This window comes from Nuphar pumila, chromosome 16, assembly GCF_984573655.1.
Source record: "Nuphar pumila chromosome 16, dmNupPumi1.hap1.1, whole genome shotgun sequence".
In the NCBI taxonomy this organism is placed as follows: Eukaryota; Viridiplantae; Streptophyta; class Magnoliopsida; order Nymphaeales; family Nymphaeaceae; genus Nuphar; species Nuphar pumila.
Window position 1 is genome coordinate 34,271,051 of NC_143264.1, and position 16,589 is coordinate 34,287,639.

Sequence of the window (16,589 nt, forward strand, 5' to 3'; positions counted from 1 at the left end):
AAGGCAATCTACAGGATTTGCCTAATTGACAACTGTGACAAAAAGTAGATCTAGAAGCACTCGGACTGACTTCAATTTTTTTATTTTTCTGCATAAAATTAATGACGCCATTATGGGGATGACCAAGCCTGGAATGCCAAAGTTCTTCAGAAATACGCTGAAATCTGGAAGAAAAGAAAGCATGATATGAAGCGATAGGATCTCCTAGGGTGTAAACTCCATTCTTTCTATGTCCTTGCGCCACTATCTTCCAGGTTTTTTTGTCCTTTATAGAGCAAGTGGAAGCAGAAAATTCAAAGACATAAGGTATGTCGCTCGTCATTTGACTAATAGATATCAAGTCTTTCTTCAATTTCAAAACAAATAGAACTCTATCTAAGTGAATATGTTTTTTTATTTGTCATGATCTTACTTTGTCCAACATGAGTTATCGGCAATGAATTTCCATTTCCAACTACAATATAATCTTTACTGTGATAAGACACAACTTTATGGAGTTTATTTGAATTACCAGTCATGTGTGCGAGTCGACCAACCATTCTTCACCTGCATCCTTAAGAGTAAGAGCGGTTAAAGCTTTCTGTGTTTCTTCAGCTTGAAAAGCATGGTTGAATCTTTCAAAACACTTGGTAGCATAGTGATATTTATTCCTGCATATTTGGCAAACCACTACTTATTTGGCACTCTTATTATGTCCATAATCGTTGTATGAAATTTGCCCATGATCGGGTGCATGATGACCTCCACGCCCTCGGCCAGGATTGTGTTGTGGCTGCAGATGGCTCATGGCCATGAGAGGTGTCGATGGGACCTTAAGACATGTTTCGTAACTTTGAAGAAGTGGCACGACTTCTTCATACGAAGGTGTAGGAGGCTGAATCATAGCAGTGATAAAGGCCTCATAGCCATCACTAAGTCCCTGTAGAAGCCAATAAACTCGGGCACTATTATCCACCGGTTTCCCGAAGGCAGCAAGATCGTCACATATGGCTTTAGTCTTAATAATATAGTCATCCACCGAGTCATCATTTTTCTTGAGAGACGTAAGTGAGTGAGATGGAATTCCCTCTCACGAGATTTCTGAGAGTATGAATCCATGAGTGTTTTCCATATGTCTCCGGATGTTTCAAGCCCAACAACACGTCCAAGGGCACTCTCGGACAAGGTGTTGGTTATCCAACCTTTAACCAGCTGATCAAATTTTCTCCAGGCAATGAATGCAAGGTTCAAAATCAGTTTGTCTGAGGGGTCAGAAGAATCAACATCATACTGCGGTGGGGGAAGAATTTCTCCTTTGACAAACCCCGGAAGATCCTGACTTTCAATAAGCGCAAGGATCTCAGTTTTCCATAGCATAAAACTTTCAGGGCGAAGCTTGAGAGAAACAAAGTTGGAGACGTTGAGAGAAAAAGGGTAAGGAAACACTGTAGATGTTGAAGACGATGCCATTGGCTATGATACCATAAGGAAAATGAACAAGATAAGATATAATGTAGTTCGGTTACTAATAACCTACATCCACAGCAAGGAGGTCTCACGCTACTCCAGAGAAAAGATTTATTCAAGATAAGATTACAAGAGGTGTGTGTGAGTATATATAATGCTCACGTCTCTTTTATTATAGGCAATTTGTTATTGCCTTTGTTAAAGAGAAATCTTAGGCTGATTTTCTGGTTTGGGGGTTTCCAAATCAACGGATTTGATTCTCTGGTTGTTGCCTAATGCTGTTGCATCGGTTTTCCCTCTTGATTGCCACCAGATTTCACGGAGTCAACCTTGCCTTCTTCTTTAACATCATTCCCCCTGATTGACAAACTGACAAGACATGGGCTGCTTGCCTTTGCAAACTATAACTAGGGCTGGTAAACGAGCTGAGCTAAAAGAGCTTGAAGTGTCCTTGGCTCATTCTTGTGGCAAGCCAAGCCGAATTCAAGTTCATAATGAGCCCAAGTTCAATGAGCCGTGTTCAAACTGGCTTGTTTATAGAAAAAAAATGCACTGTTTTAGAGCTGGAAGAAATGGGACTGAAAAAATGCATATAAAATGTGTAAAATATATTTCTTACTACCAAAGGAGCTTCTACAAACCGAGCCGATCCGAGTACCCATTGTTCATATTCAGCTTGTCGAGCCTATCTTACAAGTTTGAACAAGCTGCATCGCATCAACCCGTCAATTGTTCTACTGAAAACATAAAGACGACAACAGGACCATCTTTCACACATTGGTTTCCACTAACCAGCATGAAAAGACATACTTGATCCTCAGGCAAAAAAAAAAAAAGTGAAGGCCGTATGACACAGTTTGGGCCATTGGGGATAAGGCAATCTGACCTAGTACATACCAGACCATGGCCAAAAATGCATGAACTTGGTGATTCAAACAGCTTGACCTGCTTTTGCACGATGACGGCTCAAACAACCCTGAGGGAGCCTTTGTTGAAATGCTGGACAAAATCTGATAATAATTTTTTGTCCAGGATGCAAGAATTGGATCCAGGGATGCATCCCAAAAACTGGGGACAAGGAGATTTACCCCGTCAGTGCCATTTGGATGCGTGGGACAATGGTGACCATTTCGTCCCCCCGGTGGTGGCTTTTGTCGGGCATTTAGAAAGCTCCTGGGAATCCTGTGTTAACTAGCATTGACACCTAGTAACATCAAATCCACTGAAGCCTAAATTATGTAGGGGTGCTAGTGGGACCCATGACAGAAATGGGTGAAATCAGACCCGGATCCAACTAATACCAATTTAAGACTATGGGAGCCTTGAAATTGGATGGAAACATGGTTCAAGTATGTTGCCAACGCGTGATGTTGAGAGATGGAGTTGCCAAAAACGTCCTCTTGTGAAAGGTGTTTCCCAACGCATTGTTTCAGCCATGCCACTTCTCCCAATCAGCAAGAGTATGGGAGCATGGCAGAAATAACACAAACCTCTTGATTCAAGGCTCTCAAACATAGACTAAATGGATTACAACATTTGCTTAGATATGGGATAGGAATTGGCTGCTTAAAACAAACACACACACACACACACACACACGAGAGGAAAAGGGGGAAAATCAATTAATTTAATGATCAGAGTGAGTGACATTGCAACCCCTCCGGTAGATTCCGAGGCATGGGGACAGCAGTCACGTATCTCTGTGGCAATAACTTTCTAGGCACAACAACAGCATCAGAAGATAAAGGAGCAGCAGCCGGGGCAGAAGCAGAACTCTCCACTGGTACTGCCCCCTCTGACGAGCCCCTCCCATGGAACCTCGCAAAACGGTTGATGATGGAGAATCTCTCCAAATCCTGGCATTCAACTCTGATATCCAGTACTGAAGGGCTCTTATCCAACCTGAAACGCCACCTCCAACAATTAGAACATTTATGCATCTGAATTTTTCTATACCTACGGGCCTACCAAGATTAGCACTCAGCAATAGCGTAATCCAGAAAAAAAATAACATGAATTCCATGTAATACGTTGTCCTTCCTATGCATATTGATGGGAAACAAACAATGCTGAACAAGTCATGAAGCAGGATGTTGCATTAATGTATGCGCAGCACGTGGGATGAGTGCAAGTGAATCCAAGTAGATTATTCCCTGCCATTACATAATCGAAGGTGACTCTGTTCAAAGGCAATTAAGTCCGTACAGTACAAGGCAAATGGTCCCATACTACTCGAGTCAACAACCATGTCACGTAAAAGATGTGGAGAAAACCGATTATTGGAAAAGTAACTGGTGGAATGGATGCAGAAGCTACAGCCTCCCTCTCAGATTTCATTTTCTTTTCCTGCACATTCTGCTAGGAGTTTTATTCTGGTTAATTCATGCATATGAGAATACTAGAGATAACAGACGATAAAACAGCCCTGAACTTAGAGGATGTTAAGATGTGGTATTTTCAGCAGACTATATTCTGAAGTGTGGGGCCCTCAAGAACTAGCCAGTTGGTGTAGCAATGAGAAGTTTTGCAGAGCTGCTCAGTAGTGGGTAAACAAGCCTCCTCCAATCAACTAGAAAGGCAGATAAGCTCAAAAGGACCTAGTCGATGTTGGTAATGCTTTTTGTATCTTCTGATGTGTAGAATTTGAGGCAGCCAATAGGTTAATATTGGCAATAATGAAACTGCAGATGGAACTGGAAGCTAGGAAGGTTGACAGAATGGACATGGCACCAGAACCCAGCTTTGAATCAATGGGCTGTTAAATAGGGAAATAAGTAGCAGTATCAAGATTTTGGAGAACCCTACAGCTTCACAAGCAAAATTGCAGTGATCATATAAGCAGTTTCAGACGAGAAGATGGAGCAGCAGGAGGAGGCTCATTAGTGGTTAGTGGGGAGACATGAGTAGGCTATAAAGGAAGATGTAAACGGAACTACAAAGAAACTTAAATCATACAGGCAGTTGCAAGCGGAACCCTTTGAATCCAGGGTCCACACCTTCTGCCTCACCTGAATGCCTCAAGCCAATAGAAGATAACAAGTGGAAAGAAAATTCTGATCAGGTGTCATGCTGTAGGACTTCAACCGCATGAGAAATCTTTGCAGGCACATAGAACATTTAGCTCTTTCAGCTTCCTATGAATTAATCCTCCTGACAGTGAAATCAGGTGTTTCCATATGAATTTTTCTCATGAAATTTATAATCCAAAGCATAGTGACAAATCTCGCGAGAAAAACCAAATTCACAGGAAAATTTCACAAGATTCTGAGTGAACGATAAAAATGTTCTATTTTTCGCAAGAAATAGTTTTCCCGAAAATTACTTTTTTGACAAATACCATGATATTACTGCAAGAAAAACAAATTCTCTTGATAATATCGTGCTTCTTTTGGTTTCGTCCCCCCCCCCAAAAAAAAAAAGAACAAAAATCCCTAGTGCCCTACGCCCCTAATCCCTTTTCATTTTTGTCATTCTCCATCCCTATTGGCTTCTTGTTTCTCCACCATTGGAGCTCAGAGGCGTCCCTATTTGCTTCTTGTTCCTCCACCATTGGAGCTCAGAGGTGTCGGACGTTCCCGGATTTCCGGCACCGGTGCACTGCTCCCCCTTCCCTTTTCATTTGCCAGTCTGCCCCTTTTGTCTCTGTCTCTCTCGTTGAATCTTGTTGGAGCTCAGAGGCACCTGCAACAGTGAGGTTCCAGCAGCATGAGTGATTGGTGAGTTCTCTCTCTCTCTCTCTCTCTCTCTCTCTCTCTCTCTCTCTCTCTCTGCTGTGAAACCCTAGCCTACGCTCCCTAAGAACTATGTTCCAGTGTGATCTTGAATGGGTTTCAATAGGAGATTGAACTATGTTCCAGTGTGATCTTGAATGGGTTTCAATACTTGATGTTTGATGATTTATAGTTGATACTTGATAGTTCCTACATATTTGATGTTTGATCTTTGATGGTTTATGGTTGATGTTTCTTACATATTTTGTGATTGATGTTCAATGGTTATTATTTGATGGTTGATAGTAGATACTTCTAGATATGATTGTTTGGAATTCAAAGTATATCTTATTTTATTTTTTATGTACACTTCAATTGTATAATTAGTGTGTTTTTATTTAATTTTTAAAACTTTTTTGAGATTGTTTTGAAGAATTATTTGATTTTTTATATTTTTACCGTTTTTGCTGATAATAAATAAATACAAAAATTATGAAAATCTCGTGAGAAATTGTCATTTAAACTTCTGTCACCATGATCCAAAGTTTCACATAGGAAGAGGAGAAACTATGAAAGCTAACTAACACACGATTTTAAGCAGGAACCCTGATACTACCTACTTGAATTCTCTTTCCAATTCCCATTCTCATATTGCTTCCCACCCTGGCCGCTGTAAATCAACCTCAATGCTGGAAGACACTACATTTTGTGCCTTTTTGCTTTTCCATAAATGAAATCTTTGGCAAGAAATATATGATACTCTGATCTTGTAGCATCGGGATCTCTAGATCGATCAGCATAAAAATATCTGACATCATACTGAATAGCATAGCTTCTTGGCCCATTCTTGTAGAAGATCAAACCATGCACTATGGATTTCTTTCACATATGATCCACTTAAGTGTCTCCACGTGGAGTTATAGAAGTAGGCATAAATGACAAATCTGATTAACTGTGCAAGTTATGTTTAGTTGTGTGATGGTCAGATAATGCAGTGATCCTACTATACTATGACAATTTATCATTAAAAGCTTTTCTTTTTCTCTTGAAAGCCTTCTATTCATGTTGCACGGAGTATCCATTTGTTTGCAACTAGCAATTATACCCTTCGAAGATGTCAAAGGCATATTTCTGTAATGTCAGTCTAATCTCATCTATCTCTATCAAATTCGATGTCCTACGAAATATTTTAGCTCTCCCAAATCTTTCATCAATTAAAGACATTGAATTCCCTGTAATAATAATATCCTCTACATATAAGAGAGTGATCAGCATACTTTTTAACTCTTATGCATAAATAAAAGGTGATCTATTGCAGCCCTTATAAAACCTCTCAACTTTAATGCATTTTAAAAATTAGAAACCATGTTCCAGAGGCATATTTTAATTTATAAGTAGACTTGTTCAACCTACACATGCACCCATCCATTATTGCTTCCCTGAAAATTTGTGGTTGTTGCATATAAAGTTCACCCTTAAGGTCCTCATAAGGAAAATACCCTTCATGTCTAACTGAAATAATGGCCAGCCATGTGAATGAGCAAGAGACGACTTACTGAACATTCACAACCATGATTGCCTCATCATAGTCAAGATCGTGTTCCTAATAGTATCTTTTAGACACTAACCTCACCTCAAACTCCTTATACTGCCATTTGAAGTGCATATTATCTTGCACACCCACTTGCAGCCCATTACACTTTTGTCTTTATATCTTTCAACAATCTTTCATTTCTTGTTATAATGCATGGCATCAATCTCCTCATTCATATATCATGCACCCATCGTCTATCTTCTTCGAATGCTCCACTTCTTCGAATGCTCCATAATAATGATACATTTTCAACTATGATTATATGGTTCATCATAGTCAAGATCATGCTCACAATAAGTAGCCTTTAGCCACTACCCTCACCACAAACTCCCTATACTGCCATTTGAAGTGCATATTATCCTGCACATCCACTTGCAGCCCATTACATTTTTGTCTTTATACCTTTCAACAATCTTTCATGTCTTGTTATAATGCATGGCATCAATCTCCTCATTCATATCATGCACCCATAGTCTACCTTCGACTGCTCCATAATATGATACATGATCCTTTTCTTTGAGAGCCTCAAAACAGAACACCTTGAATGGATGACTGAAACTTTCATAAGACACCGACCAATCAATGGGATGCATTCTCTGGTAGAACATGTTAAAACTTCAGGGTTATTTGATTGTGCATGCACGGAAGGAGGCATCAAGATTGGAGTTATTACCATTAGAAGGTTGTTTAGACCTCTTATAAATCTGCCTACATGTTCCAATATGCTATGTAATCAAAAGCACCAACTAAGCACCGACTAGTCGGGCCTAGGAGTAAGTAAAACGCCTAGGCTTTGCAATTCCTAGGTAGATATCTTAAAAGGTACCAATTTTGCCAACTAGGCGTCGACTAGGGCACCTAGTCAGCGACTAAGTTGCCCTCACCTAGGCACAAGGGAAGTTTATTATTATTAGCATAACTGATTATGTAATATGTTATGTATATATATATATATATATATATATGTGTGTGTGTGTGTGTGTGTGGAAAAATGGTAGCTGCCTACCACTTTTATAGCCTACCGCCAGCCTACCATGAGTGAACGGGTACTTTCAAGTTGTTTTTCGCAAATCTAACCCTGCAAATGTGCAGGGTTGATTTGCTAGGAAATGACACTTGGATCATGTAAAAACACATGATATTTTAAGCCTTGAATATTTATGAAATCTTAGACTGTTGATTAATAAACATTATAAAAACCTACTTGTGTTTCGGAATCAGATGATCCAAGAGTCGCTTCCAATAAAATCAAGCATGTAGGGGACCATCCAACCAAAGGAAATTCCAAAATCTAAAATAAACAATGATCAGACGGCTCCCCTTCTCTAATGCTTGAGCATCTCATCGATCAGACCTCATAAATTGTTCTTTATAATTTATTTAGTAAGAAATATGATTTACACGAAGACTTTACGACATATAGACATGTTTTTTGAAACATGAAAAATCGATGGCTCACAATGCATTTAAAACTTTACAATACAAAGTATTTTAGGCTGTTGATTTTTAGCGCTTTCAAAAATGCATCTAAACATCGAAAATTCATAGTCCAGAACATGTCGCTCACTAAATGAATGATAAAAATCCAATATATAAAGTCTGATCGATGAAAAACTCGATTGTTAGAGAAGGAACGCCATCGATTATCATTGGTTGTAGATTTTGGACCTTCCTTTGGTTGGACGGTCCCCCTTCCCTATATATTATGCTATGTCACACGGACTCGGCTAGGGAGGTGTCGCACCCGAGTCGACACGCCCCGACACGGGTGCGGCTTAGGACACGGCCCGGACTCGGTCAATGCTGAGTCGGACTCGATCAACGAGTTGAGGACAAGTCTGTCCTCGTTTTGGACTCGGTCAATGTTGACCGAGTCCAAAAATGTCCATTTTTTGAAATATGTTTTGGATCTGGGTCGGGTCTGGACCCGACCCAGATCCAAATTTTCTTTCGAACCCTAAAAGGGGTTTACAACAGGTGGAGGGGCTTACCCTGTCGATTTTGCCTCCCCCCATCCCGTGCAGCTTCCTCACGTCGGCAATCCACTTCGATGACCGAAGCCGCAGGCGACGCCAGCCACCGTCCCCCCCTTTCCTCCGTCAACAGGTATGCCCCCCATTCCCACTCTCTCCTCTTCGTCCGACAAGGGGCTCCCCCTTCCTCATTTTCCGGCAGGTGGCAGAGCCCCTTGCCGGAAAAAAAAATGAGGCAGGGTGCTCCGCCCCTGCCTCGTTCTCATTTTTCGGCAGCCCCCCCCCCCCCCCCTCCCCTCCCTGCACCCTCTGCTCACAGAAGAGGGGTCCCTGTGCCTCCGATTCACAGAGGAGGGGCCCGGCCCCTCCTCGTTTCCCATTTGTCTGATAGGGATAAGAAGGAGTGGGGGAAGGAGGGGGCTCGACTGACAGGCCGAGCCTTGCCCTGTCGGACAGAAGGGAAACGAGGAGGGGCTCGGCATTTTGTTCGGCAGGTGTAAGAAGGAATGGGGGAAGGAGGGGGCTCGGCTGACAGGCCGAGCCGAGCATTGCCTCGCTGGACATAAGGGAAATGAGGAGGGGATCGAAGGCAAAGGGAGGGGTTGAGCCCCTCTTCTGCGAGCAGAGGGTGCAGGGAGGGGGGTGTCGAAAAATAAGAATGAGGCAGGGGCAAAGGCCCCTCCTCGTTTCCCTTCTGTCCCTGCCTCGTTCTTATTTTTCGACAATGCCCCCCCCCCCTACACCCTCTGCTCGCAGAAGAGGGGCTCGGCAAGGTTCAGCAGGGGCTTGAATTAGAAGATTCTATTTTATTTACTTATTTTCTTTTCAGTTTTCACTTTTAAGATATAATGACAAGTTCTAGCGGTAGTGTCAATGCATTTGGTTCAAGTTCTAACCCTGAATTAAAAGATTCTCAACCACTTTGGAGGCTTGTGACAAAAGGGATAAAAGCTGGTGGTAGTGGTGGGAATGTGTCGTTTCATTGTAATCTATGTAAAACTGTTTTCACAGGTTCTTATACGCGTGTGAAAGCACATCTTTTGCATATTCGTGGTCAAAGAATTAGGGCATGTTCTGGGGTTGATAAAGACATGTTAAAGTAATTAAAGAAAGAACAAGAGGAAGTTGAAAAGAAGAAAATTGCAGAGATCAGAAATGATTCGATTAATCTGTCTTTTTCTATTGCTAGTGATATACAAGAAGAGATTTTAAAGAAAAGAAAGATAGAAAGCAATAAAACAATACAAGCGTCATTCAAAAACATGGCAAGAGTAGAAATTGATAAAACGATTGGTTGATTCTTTTACTCAAGCTCAACTTCTTTTAATGTAGCTAGAAGTCCATACTGGACAGATATGATTACATCTTTGGCTAATTGTAATTTGAGTGGTCATGTACCTCCTAGTTCAGAAAAACTAAGAATAGTCATTCTTGCAGAGGAAAAAAATAGAATTGAAGACTTGTTAGAGACCCAAAAATTTGCATGGAAACGACATGGGGTGTCGATTGTTTCTGATGGGTGGACTGATATACAAAGGCGATCACTGATAAACTTCATTGCTTACTCACTTAATGGGCCAATCTTTTTGAAGATTGTTGATGCATCTGGAGAGTATAAAGATGTTGAATATTTAAAGAGATTATTTGTCGAAGTGATAAAAGAAGTGGATGAAGAAAGTGTGGTGCAAATCATTACCGATAATGCTCCAGTTTGCAGTCGTGCAAGAATGAATTTGGCAAATGAAGATACATATTCACATATTTTTTGGACTCCTTGTGCAACACACAGTTTAAATTTGGCACTTAAGGGTATCTGCAATCCATCAAAAGATGATGCACATGCACATGAAATATGCTAATGGATTGAGGAAATAGAGCATGATGTTCGAAATATTAGAAATTTTGTTGTAAACCATCATCATGCACTTTTTATATTTAATAGGCATTCTGATCTCAAGTTATTGAAACTCGTTTTGCTTCTCTCATTGTTATGATGAAAAGAATTAAGCAACTCAAGAATGCATTGATGATGATTGTGGCCAATGTCACAGGGACTCGGCAAAGCAGGTGCCGCACCCGCGTTGACGCGACGCGTGTGCGCATGCGGGTGCAATACCGAGTGCGGTCAACACGACCCTAGGTGTGGTCAACTCACCCAGGGTCATTTTCATCCACATTTCGGACGTTAAAAAAAACCGATGAAAATGAGTGATTAGGGCAAAAAAAATTTTTGCCCAAATCACTCATCTCCTCTCCTCTCCTCCCGACACCACCTCCGAAGCTCCTCCTCTCCCTCATCGCAGGTACGTCCCTCTCGCTTTCTGCTTGTGTCGGCAGGGGAGGGGCAGAGTCCCCCCTGCACCCTCTCTTGCTCTCGTTGGGTCGGCAGGGGAGGGGCCCCCGTCCCTGCTCTCTGTTTTTGGCAAGGGAGGGGCTGAATCCCTCCCTGTTTTTGGTAGGGGAGGGGCAAATCCCCCCTCCTTAGTGATTTTATAACAAGATAATGTCAGTATGTATAATTGATTTAAAATTTTGAATGTATTTTTTTTTTGTTTTCAGGATAAACATGACGGATAAAGAAAAAGGATTTGCTTCATCCTCATCCCAACATGTAAGTTCTGCTGCTAGTTTTGCTGATAGTTGCAGTGGGATTGATGATGTGGGGTCACTATGGGTACATGTAGATAAACTTGCAAAAACTGGAGAAGGAGGTGGTGGAAACAAGAGATTTCGATGCAAGCTCTGCGAAAGAGATTTTGGTGGGTCTTACACAAGAGTAAAGGCTCATTTGTTGAAAATACCAGGACAAGGCATTTCAGCTTGCAGAAAAGTTGATGAGGCAATGCGAAGACAATAGAAGAAAATACAATAAGAATATGAGAAGAGAAAGGCAATGACCGATTCTTGTGCAGTTAGTGTGTCATTTGCAAGCCACCAAGAAGATGCTGAAAAAAAAAAGTCAATGTAGGAGGTAGAGAAACGATACAAGCATCATTCAATACATATAGAAGAGAAGAATTGGATAGAAAAGTTGGGAGGTATTTTTATTCATGTTCACTCCCATTTAATGCAGCTAGAAATCCTTATTGGAAGGATTTAAAAACATCATTGGCAAATTGTAATTTGAGTGGTTATGTGCCTCCAAGTTCAGAAAAAATATGAATCATACTTCTTGTAGAAGAGAGGGCAAATGTGGAGAGGTTGTTGGAGATTAAAAAATATTCATGGGAGCAAAATAGAGTTTTTATTGTGTCTGATGGATGGACAGATATTCAAATGCATCAATTAATCAATTTCATTGCTTGTTCGCTTAGTGGCTCAATATTCTTGAAAGCAGTTGATGCATATTGAGAATATAAAAATGCAGAGTATTTGAAGGGATTGTTTATAGAAGTGATAAAAGAAGTGGGTGATCAGAAAGTGGTACAAATCATTACAGACAACGCTCCAGTTTGTAAAAGTGCAGCGTTGAGTTTGGAGAGTGAGTACCCTCATATTTTTTGGACTCCCTGTGTAGCACACAGCTTAAATCTAGCCCTAAAGAGCATCTGCAACCCCAAAGAAGAAGAAAATCCACAAGCATATGCTTTATGTTCATGGATTGAAGATTTAGAAAAAAATGTCAAAAGCATTATGATTTTTGTTGTTAACCACCATCGTGCTAATGCTATATTTAATAGGCATTCTGACTTGAAATTGTTTAAGGTAAACATGTTTTGCGTCCATCATTGTGATGATGAAGAGGATTAAAAGAGTGAAGAATGCTTTAATTAACATGGTGACTGATGAAAATTGAAAATTCTATCGTGCTGATGATGATATCAAGGCTCAAGAAATTAAAAAATTCATTATTGATAATGAGTTTTGGGACAGAGTGTATACTTCCTTCAATTTACGCAACCTATTTGGGAAATGTTAAGAGAAGTTGATAAGGATGAGCCCATGCTTCACAGAGTTTATGAAATGTGGGATAATATGATTGAAAAAATACAAGTTATAGTTTTCAAGCATGAAGAAAAAAATCATGCATTGGATGATTCAGATTTTTTTAATCATATTCATTCAATTTTAGTCAGAAGATGGGATAAGAGCAACACTTCTTTACATTGCATGGCACATTCTTTTAATCCAAAATATTATGCAAATAAGTGGCGGGCTAGTGGTATTGGTCGTGTCCCTCCAAATTTAGACCGAGAGCTATCAAGACATAGAAATATGTGTATGACAAGACGTTTTCCAGAAACATATCTTCTACATCAAGTCACACAAGAGTTTGAAAAAATTTCATCTTCGAGATAATATGGACCGACATTATTCGCGAAAGAAGACGATAATATAGACCCTATCACATGGTGGTCAACATTTGGATCAGAAACACCTCTTCTCCAATGTCTTGTATTAAGATTGCTATCGTAGTCTGCTAGTTCATCTTGTTGTTAAAGAAATTGGAGCACATATTCTCAAATCCACAACATGAAGAGAAACAAACTCACCAGCAAGCGTGCAGAGGATTTAGTATATGTTCATTCAAACATTTGATTACTTTTGCGAAGCAATGATGAATACGGGTATTAATTTGCTTTCTTAGTTATTTGATTATTTCTTAGTTTTCATTTAAACATACTTATATTGTATTTAACATTTTCAAATTGGGCTTGTAACGCAGACAAGGAACATCCAAATTTTGGGATGTAAACCCAGAAGAGTAACTTCGAGGGAGAGCATGATTTCAACATAACAAACATGGATTTACCTGAGCCCAGTATTCCTTTTAATGATGCATTTGATGATCAATAAGAAAATTATTAACATCCATTACTTCATCAAGATATACTTTGGTATGTAATTTAGTTCTTTTATGCTTTACTTATTTGATTGATATTTAGGTTGATTTATGTAATTGCTTTACTTATTTGATTGATAATTTGATATTTAGGTTGATATATTGCATGCATGATGAATGATATTATGACAATGTTAATTGTTAAATGTTAAACTGTTAAAACTTCAAAATTATATATATATAAATTACATTTTTGCCCCTGCCGCACCCTCGCACCCGGGTTTTTTGGAAGTGCCGCATCCCCGCACCCGCACCCATGTGACATAGATGGTGGCTGATCAAGATTGGGATTTTTATCGTACTGAAGATGATGTCAAGGCTCAAGTTATCAAAAAATGCATCTCTGGTGATTTTTTATGAGATAAAATTACATATTTTGTTGAATTTACAGAGCCTATTTGGGAAATGTGGAGAGAAGTTGACAGAGATGTACTCATGCTTCATAGAATTGATGAAATGTGGGACAATATGATTGAAAAAGTTCAAAGTATCATTTTTAAACATGAGAAGAAAGATATTGCACTTGATGATTCAGAATTTTACAATCATGTACATTCAGTTTTAGTGAGAAGATGGGATAAAAACAATATACCTTTGCATACTCTCTCAATCCAAAATACTATGCAAAAAAATGGTTGACAGCAGGTGTTGGTTGTGTTTCTCCAAATGAAGGTCCTGAGATATCAAAAAATAGAATGATATGTTTGGGAAGACTTTTTAATGATCCTCACATGTTTAAGGTTGTAAATAGTGAGTTTGGCAAGTTTTCTACTGAAAGATTTGATTCTTTAATAGCACTCATGGCAAGGGACGAGGAAAATCCCCTTGATTGGTGGGCAACATATGGATCAGAGATACCAAATCTGCAACGTCTTACAATGAAGTCGTTATCCCAACCTGCTACATCATCTTGTTGTGAAAGAAATTGGAGTACATATGTTCAAATTCAAAACATTAAAAGAAACAAACTCAGTAGTAAAAGAGCAGAGGATTTGGTTTATGTTCACTCTAATCTACGATTAATTTCTCGCCGCACCAAAGAAGAGTATAGGTACTTGTTTTTCTTTGTATTCAAAGTTTGTATTTAAATATTTGTACTCAAAGTTTTAAGTTAGATACTAACATAGTCATTTTTTGATGCAGTTGTGGACCATCCAAGAATTGGGATGTAAATTCAGAAGATTTTGACTTGGAGGGAGAACATAATTTGCATACTCTCAACATGGACTGCATCGATCTTGTTCTTCTCTCAAATTCAGACGATGAGGCAAATTTATGATAAGTTGTGTTATTTATCACACTCACAAGCTTCTTTATGTGTTATATTTTGGTAAGTTTGTGTTGTTAAGAATTATTTTTTTATTTTTGCTTTAAAATTTACAATCTTTATGTGTTAATTTATTGTTATATATATAATTATATATATTTAAAATATATATTTTTAATATATATATAGCCGAGTCCCCGTGTCCGAATTTTTTGAAATTGCGTCGCACCCGTGTCGCACCCGCACCCATGTGACATAGATATTATGCTATGAATAAAATATGTGTGTTATAATCTATGTCACATGGGTGCGGGTGCGGGGGTGCAGCACTTTCAAAAACCTTGGGTGCGGGGATGCAGCAGGGGAAAAAATGTAATATATATATATATACATAGAAGGGGGGTCCAGGGGGTCCCCCCCCCCCAAGATTTTTCTTAAAACTCCACAGCCCATTTCATAGGTCAAAAAATTTTTAAAAAAATCCAAAAAATGGACCGAAATGACCTTGGGTGCGGTCAACGCACCCAGGGTCGGGTTGACCGCACCCGCGTCGAGTCGCGTCGACGCGGGTAAGGCACCCTGCTAGCCGAATCCCTGTGACATAGATTGCAATCAATTTATCTGCGAAAGGTTGTTATTTTGTTGATTGTACTGAATATATTTATGAATAATTGAACATATATATATATATAATGGCAATGATAGGGTGCTCCCCGAGTACCTACTCCCACTTAATTCAAGTTTTATATTTTCAAATTTCTTGAACTTTTTTTGTTGATCAGACCCTATACATATGATCTATAAGCATTATTTAGTCGAAAACAAGTTTTGGATCATGTGATTACAGCATACATGTATGTTTTTTAAGACATTTAAAAATCTATGGCTCACAATGTATCAAAATTTCATGACTTAAAAAATCTTATTTGTATGTACAAAAAACATGATCCAAAGCATAATTCTTATCAAATAAACTATGTTGAGTACATCCATAAGGTTTGATTGAGAAGATACAACCTACAACCATGATTTGTAGTATGTGGGAGTAGATACTCCAGTAGCACCATAGCATTACTCTATATATAAATATATTTTGGTTATATATATTTTGTAAAACCATGTGTAATTGTGTACTTGTCTCATGAAAACATCTTGTTACCCAAAGAACTAGACATATTTTTATGTATAATTTGTATATTTTTTTATTTTTTAATTGAGGTACTGACTAGTCTAACTAGTCCTGCCTAGTCCTCGACTAGTCTTTTTAGCGGTTTGCCGACTAGGTATCGCCTATTGCTTTTGACTACATAGCCAATATAACCAGCATCTGGAAAACCAGGTTTTTGGTCAACCAAACACCTAAATCCTATGTCACAGGGACTCGCCAACTAGGTGCCGCACCCGCGTTGCACCCGCACCCGATGCGGTCAACCTGACCCTGGGTGCAGTCAATGCACCCAGGGTCATTTATGTCCAACTTTTGGACTTTATATATATATATATATATATATATATATATATTATTTTTGCAGCACCCCCACACCCAAGTTTTTTGAAAGTGCTGCACCCCTGCACCTGTGTGACATAGCCTAAATCCTAAAAACCTGGTTAAGATCCAATTTCTTCTTTTTTGTGGTATCAATGTGAATAAAACATCCAAAACTTCAAAGGCCACATTGTCCAAGCTTCTCAATAAATAATATATAGTGATTTGACATTCAATATATTCAAAGGCAATATATTTATTAAATTGGTG

General features: G+C 39.2%; 1 protein-coding gene across 2 annotated transcripts in view; it reads right to left on the bottom strand.

The window, feature by feature from the left end:
• Positions 1-3,048: 3,048 nt before the first annotated feature.
• LOC149813166 (uncharacterized) overlaps positions 3,049-16,589 on the bottom strand; it is a 41,460-nt gene continuing 27,919 nt past the window's right edge. For both annotated transcript variants that reach the window (XM_089991910.1, XM_089991911.1), the window contains exon 11: positions 3,049-3,348. In XM_089991910.1, the coding sequence (XP_089848036.1) occupies positions 3,081-3,348 (268 nt within the window). In that variant the 3' untranslated portion in view covers positions 3,049-3,080. The remainder of the gene's footprint in view (positions 3,349-16,589) is intronic.